The sequence below is a fragment of the Schistocerca nitens genome, chromosome 3 (genome assembly GCF_023898315.1).
Source record: "Schistocerca nitens isolate TAMUIC-IGC-003100 chromosome 3, iqSchNite1.1, whole genome shotgun sequence".
Classification (NCBI taxonomy): Eukaryota; Metazoa; Arthropoda; class Insecta; order Orthoptera; family Acrididae; genus Schistocerca; species Schistocerca nitens.
The window spans coordinates 739,249,743-739,264,123 of record NC_064616.1 but is presented as its reverse complement, the minus strand read 5'-3'; the positions used below and the strand labels follow the sequence as shown (position 1 = coordinate 739,264,123).

General features: G+C 39.7%; 1 protein-coding gene across 1 annotated transcript in view; it reads left to right on the top strand.

Moving 5' to 3' along the window:
- The window catches only part of LOC126249741 (tRNA-dihydrouridine(20a/20b) synthase [NAD(P)+]-like), a 29,946-nt gene extending 23,220 nt beyond the window's left edge, over window positions 1-6,726 (top strand). The window contains exon 7 of the mRNA XM_049951421.1: window positions 6,100-6,726. Coding sequence (XP_049807378.1) covers window positions 6,100-6,503 — 404 coding nt within the window. The 3' untranslated portion in view covers window positions 6,504-6,726. The remainder of the gene's footprint in view (window positions 1-6,099) is intronic.
- The last annotated feature ends 7,655 nt before the right edge of the window (window positions 6,727-14,381 follow it).

Genomic DNA, 14,381 nt, shown 5'->3' with positions numbered 1-14,381 from the left:
GTTATTTAGTCTGACCACTGTGTGTCAAAATAGGGATCTCTTCCAGGGCTATACAATCGCCTGTCTGATTCACGAATTTCATTGTGAATCAGGAGCCTCTTATAGGCAGATATGAACTGTCAAGCTGTTGGATTGTTATTCCACCCACCACGACTACGGATTGCACTAAAAACATCTCCAAATGATCCTGGGAGCACTTATAAATGGGGAGGAACTTCAACAAAGGTGCAGAGGATTGTGGTCCAAGCTTTGTATAGAGGTGCAAGACACTAGAAATACACACTAGGAAGCCGATGAAACCTGTTTTCCTGTTACTGTCAACAACTCTTTGTCCCTGACACACAGTAAGTGTTTTGATGTGTCTCTGAGCCTCCATTAAAAAATTCTTTAACAACCTTGAAATTATGAACATTCAAAGGCTGCTTCCACTTATTCTGCAGAAGGCTTCTGGAATTTAATATATCAAATGGGCGGTTGAATATCCTTATAAATTTTATTGTAGCAGAAGCATCTTCAAAGCCTGGTATCTTCATATCGCAGCAGTACTGCATTGCGTCTGCCACGGAAGTGCTGAGCAGCTGGGCTGCTAACATAGCTTTCATTTTGTTGTTTGCAAAATTGATGTACTCCCAGTGCCGTAAGAAAGTGGCAATTTGGTGGTTTTGTATCCACTGTATGTTTTGAAATTGTAGCAATATACACTTGAACATATGATATATTAGACAAACTATCTTACACAATTAAGCACTTTTCCCAATATGATGATTTGTCACTGCCCATAACAAGTGTAAATGCGATGCTGTTACTGGGGCATTTAAGTAGTGTTCTTTCACTACAGACACCAATGCTTACAGATGTGAAACTATTATCAAAGAATACTGATTCAACTTGTTGAATTTTCCAAAATGGATGATTAAGTAATTAACAACTGAAAGAAGTAAAATTAAATGACAGAGGAAGAGCAGATTATGACAGTTATAACGTGACTTAATGCCTGAAGTCTTGTTACACAGAAATAAAATTACACACACACACACACACACACACACACACACACACACACACACACACGTGAAAAAATAGAAATTTACGCCCGAAAATGTGATAAAACTATGAAAATATTGTTACACGGATTAACTCCACTGTAATCCGCACATGTTATTGGTTATAGACAAAAACACAACTGAAATTAGAGGCCTAATTAAAACATTCATACTTTCTGGCATTGTAAGTTTATTTCCTAGTTTTACAGGAATTCAGAATCAGTATGCTGATTTCACGTAGACTAACTTTTGTAAGTGAGGTGGAAAGGCAGGAAAAATTGATGGTACAGCATTTTCCCTGATCCAAACACTCGAAACTGAAGTTCGGTCAATATCTTCTTCTCGAAAAGGCTGGGAACATATTTTGCTTACATTTGTTAGGTATCCAGTCTTTCCTTCTTACCATATGAACTCAGAGCTCTACGAGCTTCATTGATTGGAAATCTGAAATAAAATAAGAGGAAAACAGTTTCACGAAACGTAAACAAGGCCGCACATCTCACGAATATAAAAGACAATATTTTACGAACGGGGCCACTTGCGCATGGAATGTGATTCCTTTTAACTTGGTAGCACTATTCCAACAGTTAGTACACCGGTAAACAACGCAAACCGGCATTATAAAATGAAAAAAAACTTCTGCAGCTCTACACAGTAGCACAATCGGAAACGAGTCTTCTGACCAAACTGCAATGGCGGAGCTCGGTTTCTGTCGGCTTACTTTGTGACGTCATGGCATCTCCCCTCCTTATACCTCCATGGTTACTACAGTAGTGTCCTTGCTATTATCTTTGCTTTGGTCGATAACAGTACATGATAGGGCCACACTGCTTAGGCCACAGTAATTACCTGTTGACACGATATTTTGTAAGCTATAAGATTGTTTTATATGTTCTATAGGTGGTATTAATGGCTTAATAGTAACTACCATGTTACTTTCTTAAGTGGCAGAAATGCAACTTAAGTGATTGGCTATCCATGATGTTATGCCGGAGATGGTGGCGGGGTTTCAAGTATTTAATTAGTAGCTGACGTCCTTCACATTGCAGTACACCACCATCCACAAGCAAGAGGGTTATCAATATGATTTTGTCCTTCATATGTTTATAGGGATTCCTGTTTATTGTAGGTTTGAAGATGATCTTGTAATAAGATCAAAACCGGGCACCACATTAAAAAATTTATGCAATCAACACTGCTTTCAAACTTCCTGGCAGATTAAAACTGTGTGCCCGACCGAGACTCGAACTCGGGACCTTTGCCTTTCGCGGGCAAGTGCTCTACCAACTGAGCTACCGAAGCACGACTCACGGCCGGTACTCACAGCTTTACTTCTGCCAGTACCTCGTCTCCTACCTTCCAAACTTTACAGGAGAGCTTCTGTAAAGTTTAGAAGGTAGGAGACGAGGTACTGGCAGAAGTAAAGCTGTGAGTACCGGCCGTGAGTCGTGCTTCGGTAGCTCAGTTGGTAGAGCACTTGCCCGCGAAAGGCAAAGGTCCCGAGTTCGAGTCTCGGTCGGGCACACAGTTTTAATCTGCCAGGAAGTTTCATATCAGCGCACACTCCGCTGCAGAGTGAAAATCTCATTCAAGACTGCTTTCAGTTTATTTATAATAATTGACAGCTGTTTCTTATAACAACCGTGTTCTTTAAAATGTTGATATTTTTAGTTATAATGTGTATTACATTTCTCCTCGTATTTTAGAGAGAATAAATGTCTGTGTTGTTCATGTTGGGTTTATGTCCGTAGGACAGGTGCATAGGATGGATTCTGGCAAGAGATCATGTGATGATCTTCAGTTGGGGTGACTTCCACACTGGCAGTACCACCCTTCCCTATTTTAAACATCTTAAAACTGCCTTTCTTTTCCCTTGCTTTAACTTGCCTCATTGCTTGAACACAATTCAGATTTTAGCTATGATGACAAGATTAAGGATCCTGGACTAGACTGTTAAATTATTTATATACTATATTACTATTACTATTTTAGTTGAATTTCCTCTGGAAGGAAGAAAGGACCGATAACCATACTGTTTAATCCCGTAAGAATCCTATTAAACATAATCTGTAATGAATTTTTTTTTACGATTTCATATTTGCACACCTACTATTGTGTAACAGTTTTTTTTCCTCTTTCTTGTCAGTGAAGTACAGGAATAATGTACTGATACATGTAACAATCATTTTATGTGGTAGTTGTAGTACATCAAGGATGATGAATATGGGCTGCTGCAAAGTTTCTTTTTGTGTTCTTATTGAACACTCAAAGCAATTAAGAATGTACCATATGTACCAGGCTTATTTTACTAATGCCAATAAACTTACATGAAGAATAATGTGACTGAAACAAAATTCGTACTACCATTGATTTGGTGCACTATAATTAGGTTTAGAGAACTGTACATGCTCTCTGTTTTAGAGGGCTCTTTGATGTTTCGCCCTTACATGCTACAATCAAAACCTTTAATTTGTGTGGTCTGGAACCAGAGTGCATGTATGTCCCCGAGGTAAGGAAGCAGTGGTATCCATTGTTTTGTAAAGATGTCTAGCATATTTCAGAAAGCACTCGTGCCTCAGATTAAATCGGGCATGTGTATGCCATCATTGGCGTTATGACTGGCAATGTAAGTTTCCAGATTAGACACATTAGAGCCTGTTATATAGTGAAGGCAGCACTCAGGTAGCGTGTGCAGTTGAGACTTGGTGGAAAATTGAAGAAGTGATAGGATGGATTTTTACCGTCACATACAGCTTGTGATCTTACCACTTACTTATTGAGTGTAGTGTGAATGATTTAGTCCTGTTGAAATGATATTTGGAGGTTCTTGAAGAATGGTCAGTGCTGAGAGTCCTAAAACTTCCAGGGTGGTGGTACCATTCAGATTACACTCAGTGAGTTGAAATAAAAGTTGTATCCAGTGGTAAACACAATCCATCACATCATTTGATTATTTTTTCCCCCCGTGTCAGTCAATAGCACAGGCTCCCAAACTGTCACCTTGGTAGCATGTAACAAGTGTGCTGCCATCAGTGTATAACAGGTTGCAATGCGTTTGACTTGGAAACCTATTTTGCCATTCATAATGTTAGTGATGGTGTTTATATGCCAGGAGTAGTCAGAGGCATTTGTTTTTCTGAATATGGAAACTAACAGTCCCATGTGAGTCCATCAGTCCAGCCCACAGCAAACAGTGTATACAGTGGATGCAGAGCGAATGTTGCACTTTGCAGTGTACTGTGCACTGTTCGGAAACTTACTAATATATCAAAATTGTGCACAGAACTGGGACTTGAATCTAGAACCCTGTGTTTCGTGGCAGTGCTCTTGATAGATGAGCTATACAGGCATAGCTTAGTCTGTAAGAGCACTGCCTATGGAAGGCCTGTTTTCAAGTTGTCTTGGTCTGGCACATAGTTCTAACATTTTTGTCTGATTTTTCTGTAGGCTTTGCAAAGCAAATGCTGTGGATGAATTCTGGGACCCTCTTGCATCCACTGATTCCACATAATTCTGTCATACATGTTTCTGGCTAGCTGAAATGGTGACAAACCAATTTCCCGGTCCTCCTCCCCTCCCCCATCTGAACCCACATTCTGATGTTGATGCTGTGTCCTAATGTGTCATTGAGATACAGTGTTACTTGCTTTGACATTTTTACTTTGTTCACTGTGTGCACTTGGCATAACACTGACCTTTGCAGTCATTCGAGAGGTCACTGCTAGGTGACTGAAGTTTAGATCGGGGCCAGTGGCAGTCACAGTGGAGCGTATCTATTGCTCATAGGTTGGCAATGTGTCAGTTTCACATTGCCAGTGGAATGATCCTTTAACATAACCGGTGGGAGGTGAGGAGAAACGGAATGTTTCTATTGCCGAAATAGCAACCTTTGTCTTGTTCACTGTTTTCAGTGTATTAGTGAGTTTAGAGAGAGATATTTTGTGATTATGACAGAGAGTTCTATGAAAGGGACTGATGTTGGTCCATGTCTTGTGGAATAGTAAGAGACACGAAAATGTAGCAAATGTAGTGGCAAAATGAATTCGCAGTCAATCAGCGTAAGCACACTTACTGGGTCAGTGTTTATAAATTAAATCGTGAGAGAAGGCAGTTTATTCATAATAGTAGTGTGTTTGATAAACATTGATCCACCTACCTCCTCCCATTATTTAATAAAAAAAAAAAAATTGATCCACTTGCTCAGTGTGCTTGCACAGATTATGTGGAAAAACTGAGCAGAGAAATATTTCACTGCTTTCTTGAATATATCAAGCATTGTGACACTGTCCTTGGTTTGCAGATACTAGCACAGTTTAAACTGCTGTGCCACAGACAAGGAGCAATTAAATTAATCCTTCCAGAATGAGACTCCTTTCTTTCAGGAGTGCTAGTTCTGCAAGGTTCGCAGGAGAGCTTCTGTAAAGTTTGGAAGGTAGGAGACGAGTTACTGGCAGAAGTAAAGCTGTGAGTACCGGGTGTGAGTCGTGCTTCGGTAGCTCAGTTGGTAGAGCACTTGCCCGCGAAAGGCAAAGGTCCCGAGTTCGAGTCTCGGTCGGGCACACAGTTTTAATCTGCCAGGAAGTTTCAAATTAATCCTTGCTTACTGCTCTCTTTCACCCTTCTTCCAAATATATTACTTGTAACACAGTCTGCCTGCTGTTTCATTGACTGTGTAACACAGACAGCTGACACACTTCATTTGCTCCCATCATACCTCATGGCAAGTGATAACTACAGTCCTGCATGAAACATGTAAGTATGCTACAGGCCCTAGTCTAGACTTTTACCCTGTTGACCATGTGGGTACACCATCTCTGTAATCTTTATCAAACATTGCTGATACACTGTTCTACAATCCTCTAAGTAGGGATTCACTTTTTCTATGTTTAAATATATATTACTGCAGAACATTTCCATTTAGCTCTTGATATCTTGTACTGGTCCAAAACATGTAAAACTTTTAAAGTTAAATTATTTTTGGACCACATATTTTAGAAGACTTTGTTTTGGTAATAAATCAAAAGCTTTTAGCTGTTCATGTATTAATTTGTTTCAGGTGTAATGTCAGCCCGTGGAATACTTACCAACCCAGCAATGTTTGCTGGATACCATCAGACTCCAGTGGAATGCATCCAGGAATGGATAACACTAGCCAAGGCAATGAAGGTTCCCTTCAAATGTTTTCACCACCATCTAGTGTTTATGCTGGAAAAAGTACTTGCCAAACAAGATCGTCTGATTTTTAACTGTCTGAAAGATGAAGAATCTGTTCTAAAGTATCTCAAAGATTATTTTGATATTTTCCCAAAAGAAAAATCACAGAATTTCGATCCAGCCAATTTTACAGTCTGTGATTATTCATGTGTGTTAGATAGAAGTTTGTCTGAGACCAAAAGTAAACTCGCTGAAGATACAAGTTCAGAAGCTATTTTAGAACATTGCTGTATTTTTAATGTGTAGCAGCTAAGAATCAAAAGCTAATATATGTCCTCTTTAAATAGAAAACTTAATTATTTGCGGATACTTAACCAAAACTGTTTTAGGTGTTTTGTATTTATATCATGGCAAATCCCAATAGGGGAAAGCGTATTGGCATCTACAGTAATTCAGTAACCCTTCCTTTACAATTTCTGTGTATTAGATTTCCATAAGAACACTCTAGAAACGTCTTCACATGTTGCTGACCCACTTACGTACTTCATCAGTCATCAATTTGACTTGTCAGTAATGTCATTTTATCTTAGTTGACTACTTAAATAGTACTCTTAATCCTTGATTTGCGTGAATTGACAAATTTAATGTTGGTCCTCCTGATAGATTGTGCCATAGTAGCCATGTCCTATGTGTTGTGCCTTTTCAGGTTCAGGTGATTGTTGTCTTTCCCTAAATTTATCTCACAGCATTCTCTAGATTAAGTACTGTATATCTCGAGTCTCTGTTCAGATGTAGTGTAGCTGCTGTCTGTTACTCTTTCAGAACATTGTGTCTGCCTGCTTAGCTGGGTGATAATGTGCTTGCCTCCCATGCACTGGGCCCGGGTTCGATTCCTGGATGGATTGGAGATTTTCTCTGCTCGGGGACTGGGTGGTGTTCTCATCATTTTATCTTAATCACCAGCTGCAAGTTGCCCAATGTGGTGCCAACTGAAATAAGACTTGCACTTGGCAGCTGAACTCAGCTGGGACATTCTGGCCAACAATGCCACATGATCATTTAATTTTTCCAGAACATTGTTAGGTATTCATCCTGGATATTGGCTGAACTACCACACACGGATTGACTCTAGATGTATACTCAACAAGCCATGTTACAGTATGTGATGGAGGGTACTTTGTGTACTACTCTCATGTGTGTAATGAAAGCAGATGGGTAGTGGCATGTGGTAAGACTCTAAAAGTAAAAATTTAGTGGTGTAAGAAATAAACCTTCATAGTGGTTTCACAGGGCTGTCATAGTTAATTGGTGGTGCATGTAGATGTTTACAAAGCCATAAGATGTGTTGTCATAATTTTTGTTATAGGTGCCAGAGCCTTCTTCATATAGTGGATCATTGGGAGGGTAGAGGTTGGTGGTGTGGTTTGTTTTAAACCACACTGCTTAAAGGTAATGAGAAACTATTGAGCTGTGAATTTAGATTCTTTAGCTGTAACAATGTCCTTTGCATCTGTTCCTCTAATTTGATCTGTGTGAACCCCATAGGGTAGATACTGGATGGCTATGATTAAAGTTCAGCTACTCATGGAGGTCCCTTGTGGGCTGTAATTGCATTTCAGCAGTAGATATGCTAATGCATTAATGTAGAACTGATTTACACTGGAAAAAATTAGATCTAAATTTGGCCCCAGGTGCAAATCTGGTGCCATACATATAATGGTATGACATCAATGTTGTCACTTAACAGTGCGTAATTTGAGTGAACAGTATGGCAACAGGGAACAGACTGTACGCTGTTAGTGAAACTGTTTTATGTGAATGGCAGCAATCACAGTGCTGCATTGAGACTGAAAGGTTTTAGGAGAGACCTAATGTCACTAAATGTTTTTAAGATGCTAATGAAATTTGGAATGGGTGAACTTGGTGTGATACCTGGAAGAGGAAGGTGTCCTATCCCAGTGAAAGTTATTGATGAGGTTGTGGTTGCTGTAACTGATCTTGCAGTATGGGCCCTCAGTAGTGCTAGTGCTTGTGCATTGTCATGTGAATTGTCCATGCCATGGTCAACAGTGTGGAAAGTTTTGCAGGCTATTTTACACTTGCACCCATAAAAGATCCAGAAGGTTCAGCAACATTCTGAATTTGCTCTTCGGTTTCTATTATGGAACATAGCTGATAAAATGTGGCTGGGCAATATTTTACTGAGTCACGAGGTACACTTTACACTATAAGATGCAGTTAATGTGCAGAACTGCCATCTTTCGGGTACTGTTAAACTGTGTGGTGTGCATGAAGAGCCACTGATTTTACCGTATGTGGTTGTAGGTGTGGATTCAAAGGCTGCTTTATTCTCAGTCCATTCTCCTTTGAAGAGAATCCACTCAGAGTACCTGTTAGAACATGCGATCTCTGCTTTGCAAGAGTGGAATTGTGTTGAAACCAGTTTCCGTGCAGGGTGGGGCAACACTTCTTGTTGCTCGTCCATTGAAAGGTGTGCTTAAAGCAGTCTTCAACAAATGAGTTATCTCCAGAGGTTTTTGAGATGGATGGCCTGCAAGATCACCTGATCTGAACCAGTGTGATTTTTTGGCTCTGAGGATATCTAAAAGAATGTGTTTGCCACACACGCTTGGTCTCTACCTGATCTGAAGGCTGGTAGACAGGAACATGTTGCTCATATTCCTTGAAAATACTGTGAGCAACAGCTTATTACACCTTATGGATACAGCAACTTGTCGATGCCTCTGGTGCTCATATTGAACAAACTGCGTAAGAAGTGGTTGATGATAAAATCAACATTGCGCTTTTTTCACTTGTTCGACCTTTCCTGTCTGTGTCCCGTTCCTAAACCATTACATATGGAAACATGCCTATATATATTTCTTGCATTACAGCAGCGGATTTGCACCGGTTGGCCAAAATTGGAATTAATTTTTTCCAGTGTGGATTAGTCTGCATTAATGCATTAAAATATCTACCAATTTTGTTGTGCATAATTACAGCCCATATGGGACATCTGTGGGTAGCTGTACTTAAATTACAACCATCTGGTATGTAGGGGCTGATGAATATTTGTTGTTTCTGCTTTAAGAAACAGTTCCTGAAGTTATCCACGCAGGTGCTCATGAGTTGTGAGGTGTATTCCAGTGTATCTGGCAATTATGACATTCCAGCATTTCTGGCACACTCTTTCACCAGTCAGATGAGACTGTGACCAGTTATGCTGAGCTTTTGTGTGTTCCATGTCCTCTGCTAGTATAACATGATGCTGCGGATCCCATACAATTGATACCATCAACTGGGGGTTACTTTACGCACATTTTTGTATTTTCTTGATTTTATGAAATGTGATGAGCTATATAATTGACAGAAACAGGTTTGTATATATAAGGGATCTCCAAATTATTAGTCCATGAGGGCTACATTCCAGTTTGACTTTGTGGGGGCTGAATAAAACAGTATCTTGAAATTGAAGAACAAAATTATAATGAAATTTGTGTGTCTTTAATGCAAACACAATTCAGCACAAACCTCAAGTACACTTTATTACTCTGCACTATACTTAGTGAGAGGTAACAAAGCTTCCTTCTTTACACTTGTATTTCATGTCAGCTTGCAGTTCAGTGAATTCCACTTGCAGTGCTGCCTGAACATCTTCCATTTCACAAGAAAGAATTCTGGAAAATTTCAATCTCCTTGGAATGAGGCATCTAAATCTGAGAGCCTGAATGAGCTATCTTCCTTCAGATCAACAGAAATTCAGTTGCAAACAGAGTGGAAAACTTGAACCGTTTTCCCCCTTTGATGACTGGAAAATAGTGAAGTGTGAGAATTTTCCATCTGACGTTTTGTTCGAAATGTAACCGTGTCTGTCAGCTTTAATATTTGTGCAAAGGTCACAAATAATACCCTCTGCCAATTTAAATATTTTAATCCGTTCATTCAAGTGAGAGCAACATCAGCCAAAAAAGCTAATTTCCATAGTTATGTGTCATCTAACAGGACTTCCAAAGGATTGCTTTTCTTATTCAAAAATATTTGTCTTTATCAAAGAAAAGAAACTTGACATAATGTTACTGCTGCTGCATATTCGGAAAGAGAAAACTTGACATAATGTTACTGCTACTGCATATTCGGAAAGAGAAAACTTGACATAATGTTACTGCTACTGCATATTCGGAAAGAGAAAACTTGACATAATGTTACTGCTACTGCATATTCGGAAAGAGAAAACTTGAAATAACAACACAGCAAATGAGTAGGACTAGTAGGAAGTCAGTCACCTGCAGGCAGAGTGCTGCTGGTGGCAGCTCTGTTCCTTCTGAGAAAGTGAAAGAGATACTCAAAGCAGCCAGCCTTAGTTAATAACGTACTACAGCTCAAAAGATCTGCAGTAAATTGTGATGAAGAGTGGTGTAAATGCACTTCCAAATGCTGTTCAGGATGTGACAGGGAACCCGTCATACCTTGGAGTCTTACTGTTACGTACCAATTTGAGCTGCTGTTCAATGTCACTAGCCCTGATTACTCTCACTAATTTTAGCAGTGGTGTTAAGTCGTCCATAGTTTACGCTGCTTATCCCCAAGTGAGAGGCCATTTGGCAGTGGTGTGTGTTTTTGTGTGTGTGTGTGTGTGTGTGTGTGTGTGTGTGTGTGTGTGTGTGTGTGTTTTTGTTTGTTTGTGTGTGTTTTTGTTTGTTTGTTTGTGTTTTTGTTTGTTTGTTTGTTTGTTTGTTTGTGTTTTTGTTTGTTTGTTTGTTTGTGTTTTTGTTTGTTTGTTTGTTTGTTTGTGTTTTTGTTTGTTTGTTTGTTTGTGTTTTTGTTTGTTTGTTTGTGTTTTTGTTTGTTTGTTTGTGTTTTTGTTTGTGTGTGTGTGTGTGTGTGTGTGCAGTTCTTTCGAGAAACCTGACAGGCAGGGATAACAGCAAGTTTCATCTTTGTCAGCTATGAATTTCTCTATAGCATTGTCTATCACTGGCTGCTGTTCTACAAGTTTACATGATGTAAACTTGTAATTTTGCAACTTCCTATTCTGTGCGATTTCTTGAAGTTGACAAAGCCTGGGAATTAGCAATGTTCATGTTGGATGCAATTCAGAGGGCCCAGTCCCGTAGATCTCCATTAGTAATGGTGGGTGCGTTGCTTCTCGCGAGCAGTTCTAAATCTTTTGAACAGTTTTTTATTCAGATGGTTTTGGGTTTCCATTTCGTGCATATTTTGTACTTCATATTGTTCATTCTTCTATTTGTACAGTTAACATTCTGATTTAACGAAACAAAAATGCCATTGCACACTGTGTCAAGTGTTTTTCCCTCCTTCGTTTAATATTTGACCAATATTTCACTGCCTTTTTCTTTGTTGCTGAAAGCTGTTGAGTAAGTTTTTTTTTTTTTTTTTTTTTTTTTTTTTTTTTAAATGCGTGGAAGGTATTGTTCTTCCGAACTGTTACTGCTACAACTAACATCACCCGAACCACAATTAATGGAACTGTCAGTTATTTCCTATTTCTTCTGACGTAGCCACAATTTCAAACCAAATGTCGATACCATTCAAATGAATGCCAAGATAATCAACAAACAAATGACAGACATGTACGTCATCAGGTAATTTCAGCAGGAAACCACGTTCTTCATATTTCATCATTGCTAAATTGAGAATGTTAATTGGATTCCACATTACTGTGAAACTGGAAGAAAAACAGGTACTATTATCAGGCACGTCTTACAAAACGACAATAAATATTAATTCAGCTTTATCTGTATTGTCAATACTTACCAATACCGCGAAAAGCAACTGATTATTTGTAATAGATGTTACTTGAGTGGCTAATTCGAGAGAATAGTTACTGTGTACTGTATTTTCATAAAAACTATCAATGAACGGTAACCTGAAACGCCCTTTACTAATTACAATCGGGTTGTCTTGTTTCCTGTTTACAAATGTACTGCCGACATCGGCTGTGTGTGTGTGTGTGTGTGTGTGTGTGTGTGTGTGTGTGTGTGTGTGTGTGTGTGTGTGTGTGTGTGTGTGTGTGTGTGCGTGCAGTTGCTACAGTGCCAGTAGGGGTGTACATTTCTAGTGCCGCCAGGTGCGCTTCAACTTCGGTAATTTTCAACTATTTTTAATACCTGCAGTGCCTCCTTGCAGCTAAAATTTTGACAGTGAATTTCTTTCATTGTCTTCTTCATGTCTAAAACATTTCACGGTAGGTTTAGACATGTCTTATTGGACCATTCCCTTGTAAGAGATGTTCCATGGTAGCATGACCACATTGAGTGGCAACCATCTGATCCAAAGAAGTGAGCATGTTCTCGTCAGAGATATCATTCAGAAACAAAAGGTGTTTGTGGGGCGAAACAGAGGAAGATAAGGTCAGGAACGTAAATTAAGAAATGGACCATACTGACAGCTATGGTTTCCATTGTTGTAGCTGCTAAGTGGAAAGTAAATCCTAGTGTCACTCCTACATTCCTGCTGTAGGTCTTAGCATATACTGATGATTTGCCATATTAGCCTGTTTCCTTAACTCTGCTGTTTCACTTCCCTTATCCTTCTCTGTTGTTTCTCTCCCCCCTCCCCCCTTCCCCTTTCTGTGGAAACTGGGGCCACACACTGCAAATTGTCTGTATCCTCCTTAAACCACCGAATTTGGATTACATGGGGCTCCTGAAGGGCTCATGGGAGCTGCAGTTTGTTAACAGGCGACATCATCTGTATTACCTGGTAAGGGCCATTATACTGTGACACAAGCTTCTTAGTTTTCCCCTTGAGCACATACAAATTTGTTAACATAACCCACTGACCCACATGGTACTTAAGTAACATTGCTTTAACATCCAGCACCCTTCCCTGTTTCTCTAAAACCTTCACATTCCTTCTTTTTACTTCTCTCCACATAAGCTTCGCTCTCTAGTGAAATCCTTCACTGAGATGTCTCCTTGCAGTGGGGCTTGCAAAACTCGAAGGGTGATGACAACTGGTGCCCAAAAATTACTTCAGATTGGGATCACCTAGTGCTCTGATGAACTTGAGGTGTATGTGCTGACAATGTAGGCCAATATGACATCCCAATTGTTATGCTGGAAATTTATCTAAAAACTCAACATTTTCGCAATTGTCCTGTGAACTCATTCCGTGCAAGTGTTTGCTTGAGGATGCAGAGCGCTCACCCACAATTTCTTAATGCACAACAGCCTGCATTGGTACTGCATTCATTCCAACATAAAATTTGCACCGATACGCGATTATCGTTCAGGTGTCCCAAACTGAAGTATCCACTGGCAGACCGCTGCCTGAGCCACCGTCGTGCTTTGCTCTGGTAAAGCTATCATGGAAACGTAATGAGAAAAGTGGTCAATAATGGTTAATATGTTAACGATTCCTGCTTGGTGTTTGTGCTAGGGGTCCTAAGATGTCCAATCCTACCATTTGGAAGGGCTTATTAGCTTCCGGTAACCACTGTAGTTTAATTTTCTTGTGATTTAGTCCTATACTTTGTCCACACGGAATACAGTTTTTCGTGTAATGTTCCATGTCCTGCCTGCACATCATCCACAAATTCTGCTCTACCCTTCTCTCTGTTGCTCTTTGACATGAATGTCCTGCTAAAATTAAATTACGTGCTTGTCACACACTGTGTCGAATTGCTTGATACAATACTCCATCCCCCGTGCAGAACTGCTGTTTAGCAAACTACTGACAGTCCGGGTTTGCTCTTTGTGCTGCCCTCCATTCACTTTCATCAATGCCTGCGCATTCCATAGCACGTACCTTATGGCTGGGTCCATTTGTGTTAGCATGCGACCTTGCCGGCCGATGTACTATCTCTTAATCAAACTCCCTTAACTGCAAGGCCTATCTTGAGAATCTACTGATTGGATCTTTAAGTCCTAAAAGCCACTTAAATTGTCTACAATAGAGGTAACAACAAAAGTACCCAATTCCAAAAATGACTGAGCATTTCCTTTTCCATTGTGGAATAACTTCTTTCAGTATTATTGAACTGCCGTGAAGTGTACGCAGTAGTGTGCTGCTGTCCGTCTACTTCCTGACTCAAAATAACTCTCGTTGCAAAATTGCTCGAATCACAAGAAAGAATAAAGGGTTTTTCAAAACCCGAATAGACAAGACGAGACTAGATTTCAACAGATCTTTTATCGTCTGGAACGCCCCCTCACACTCAGT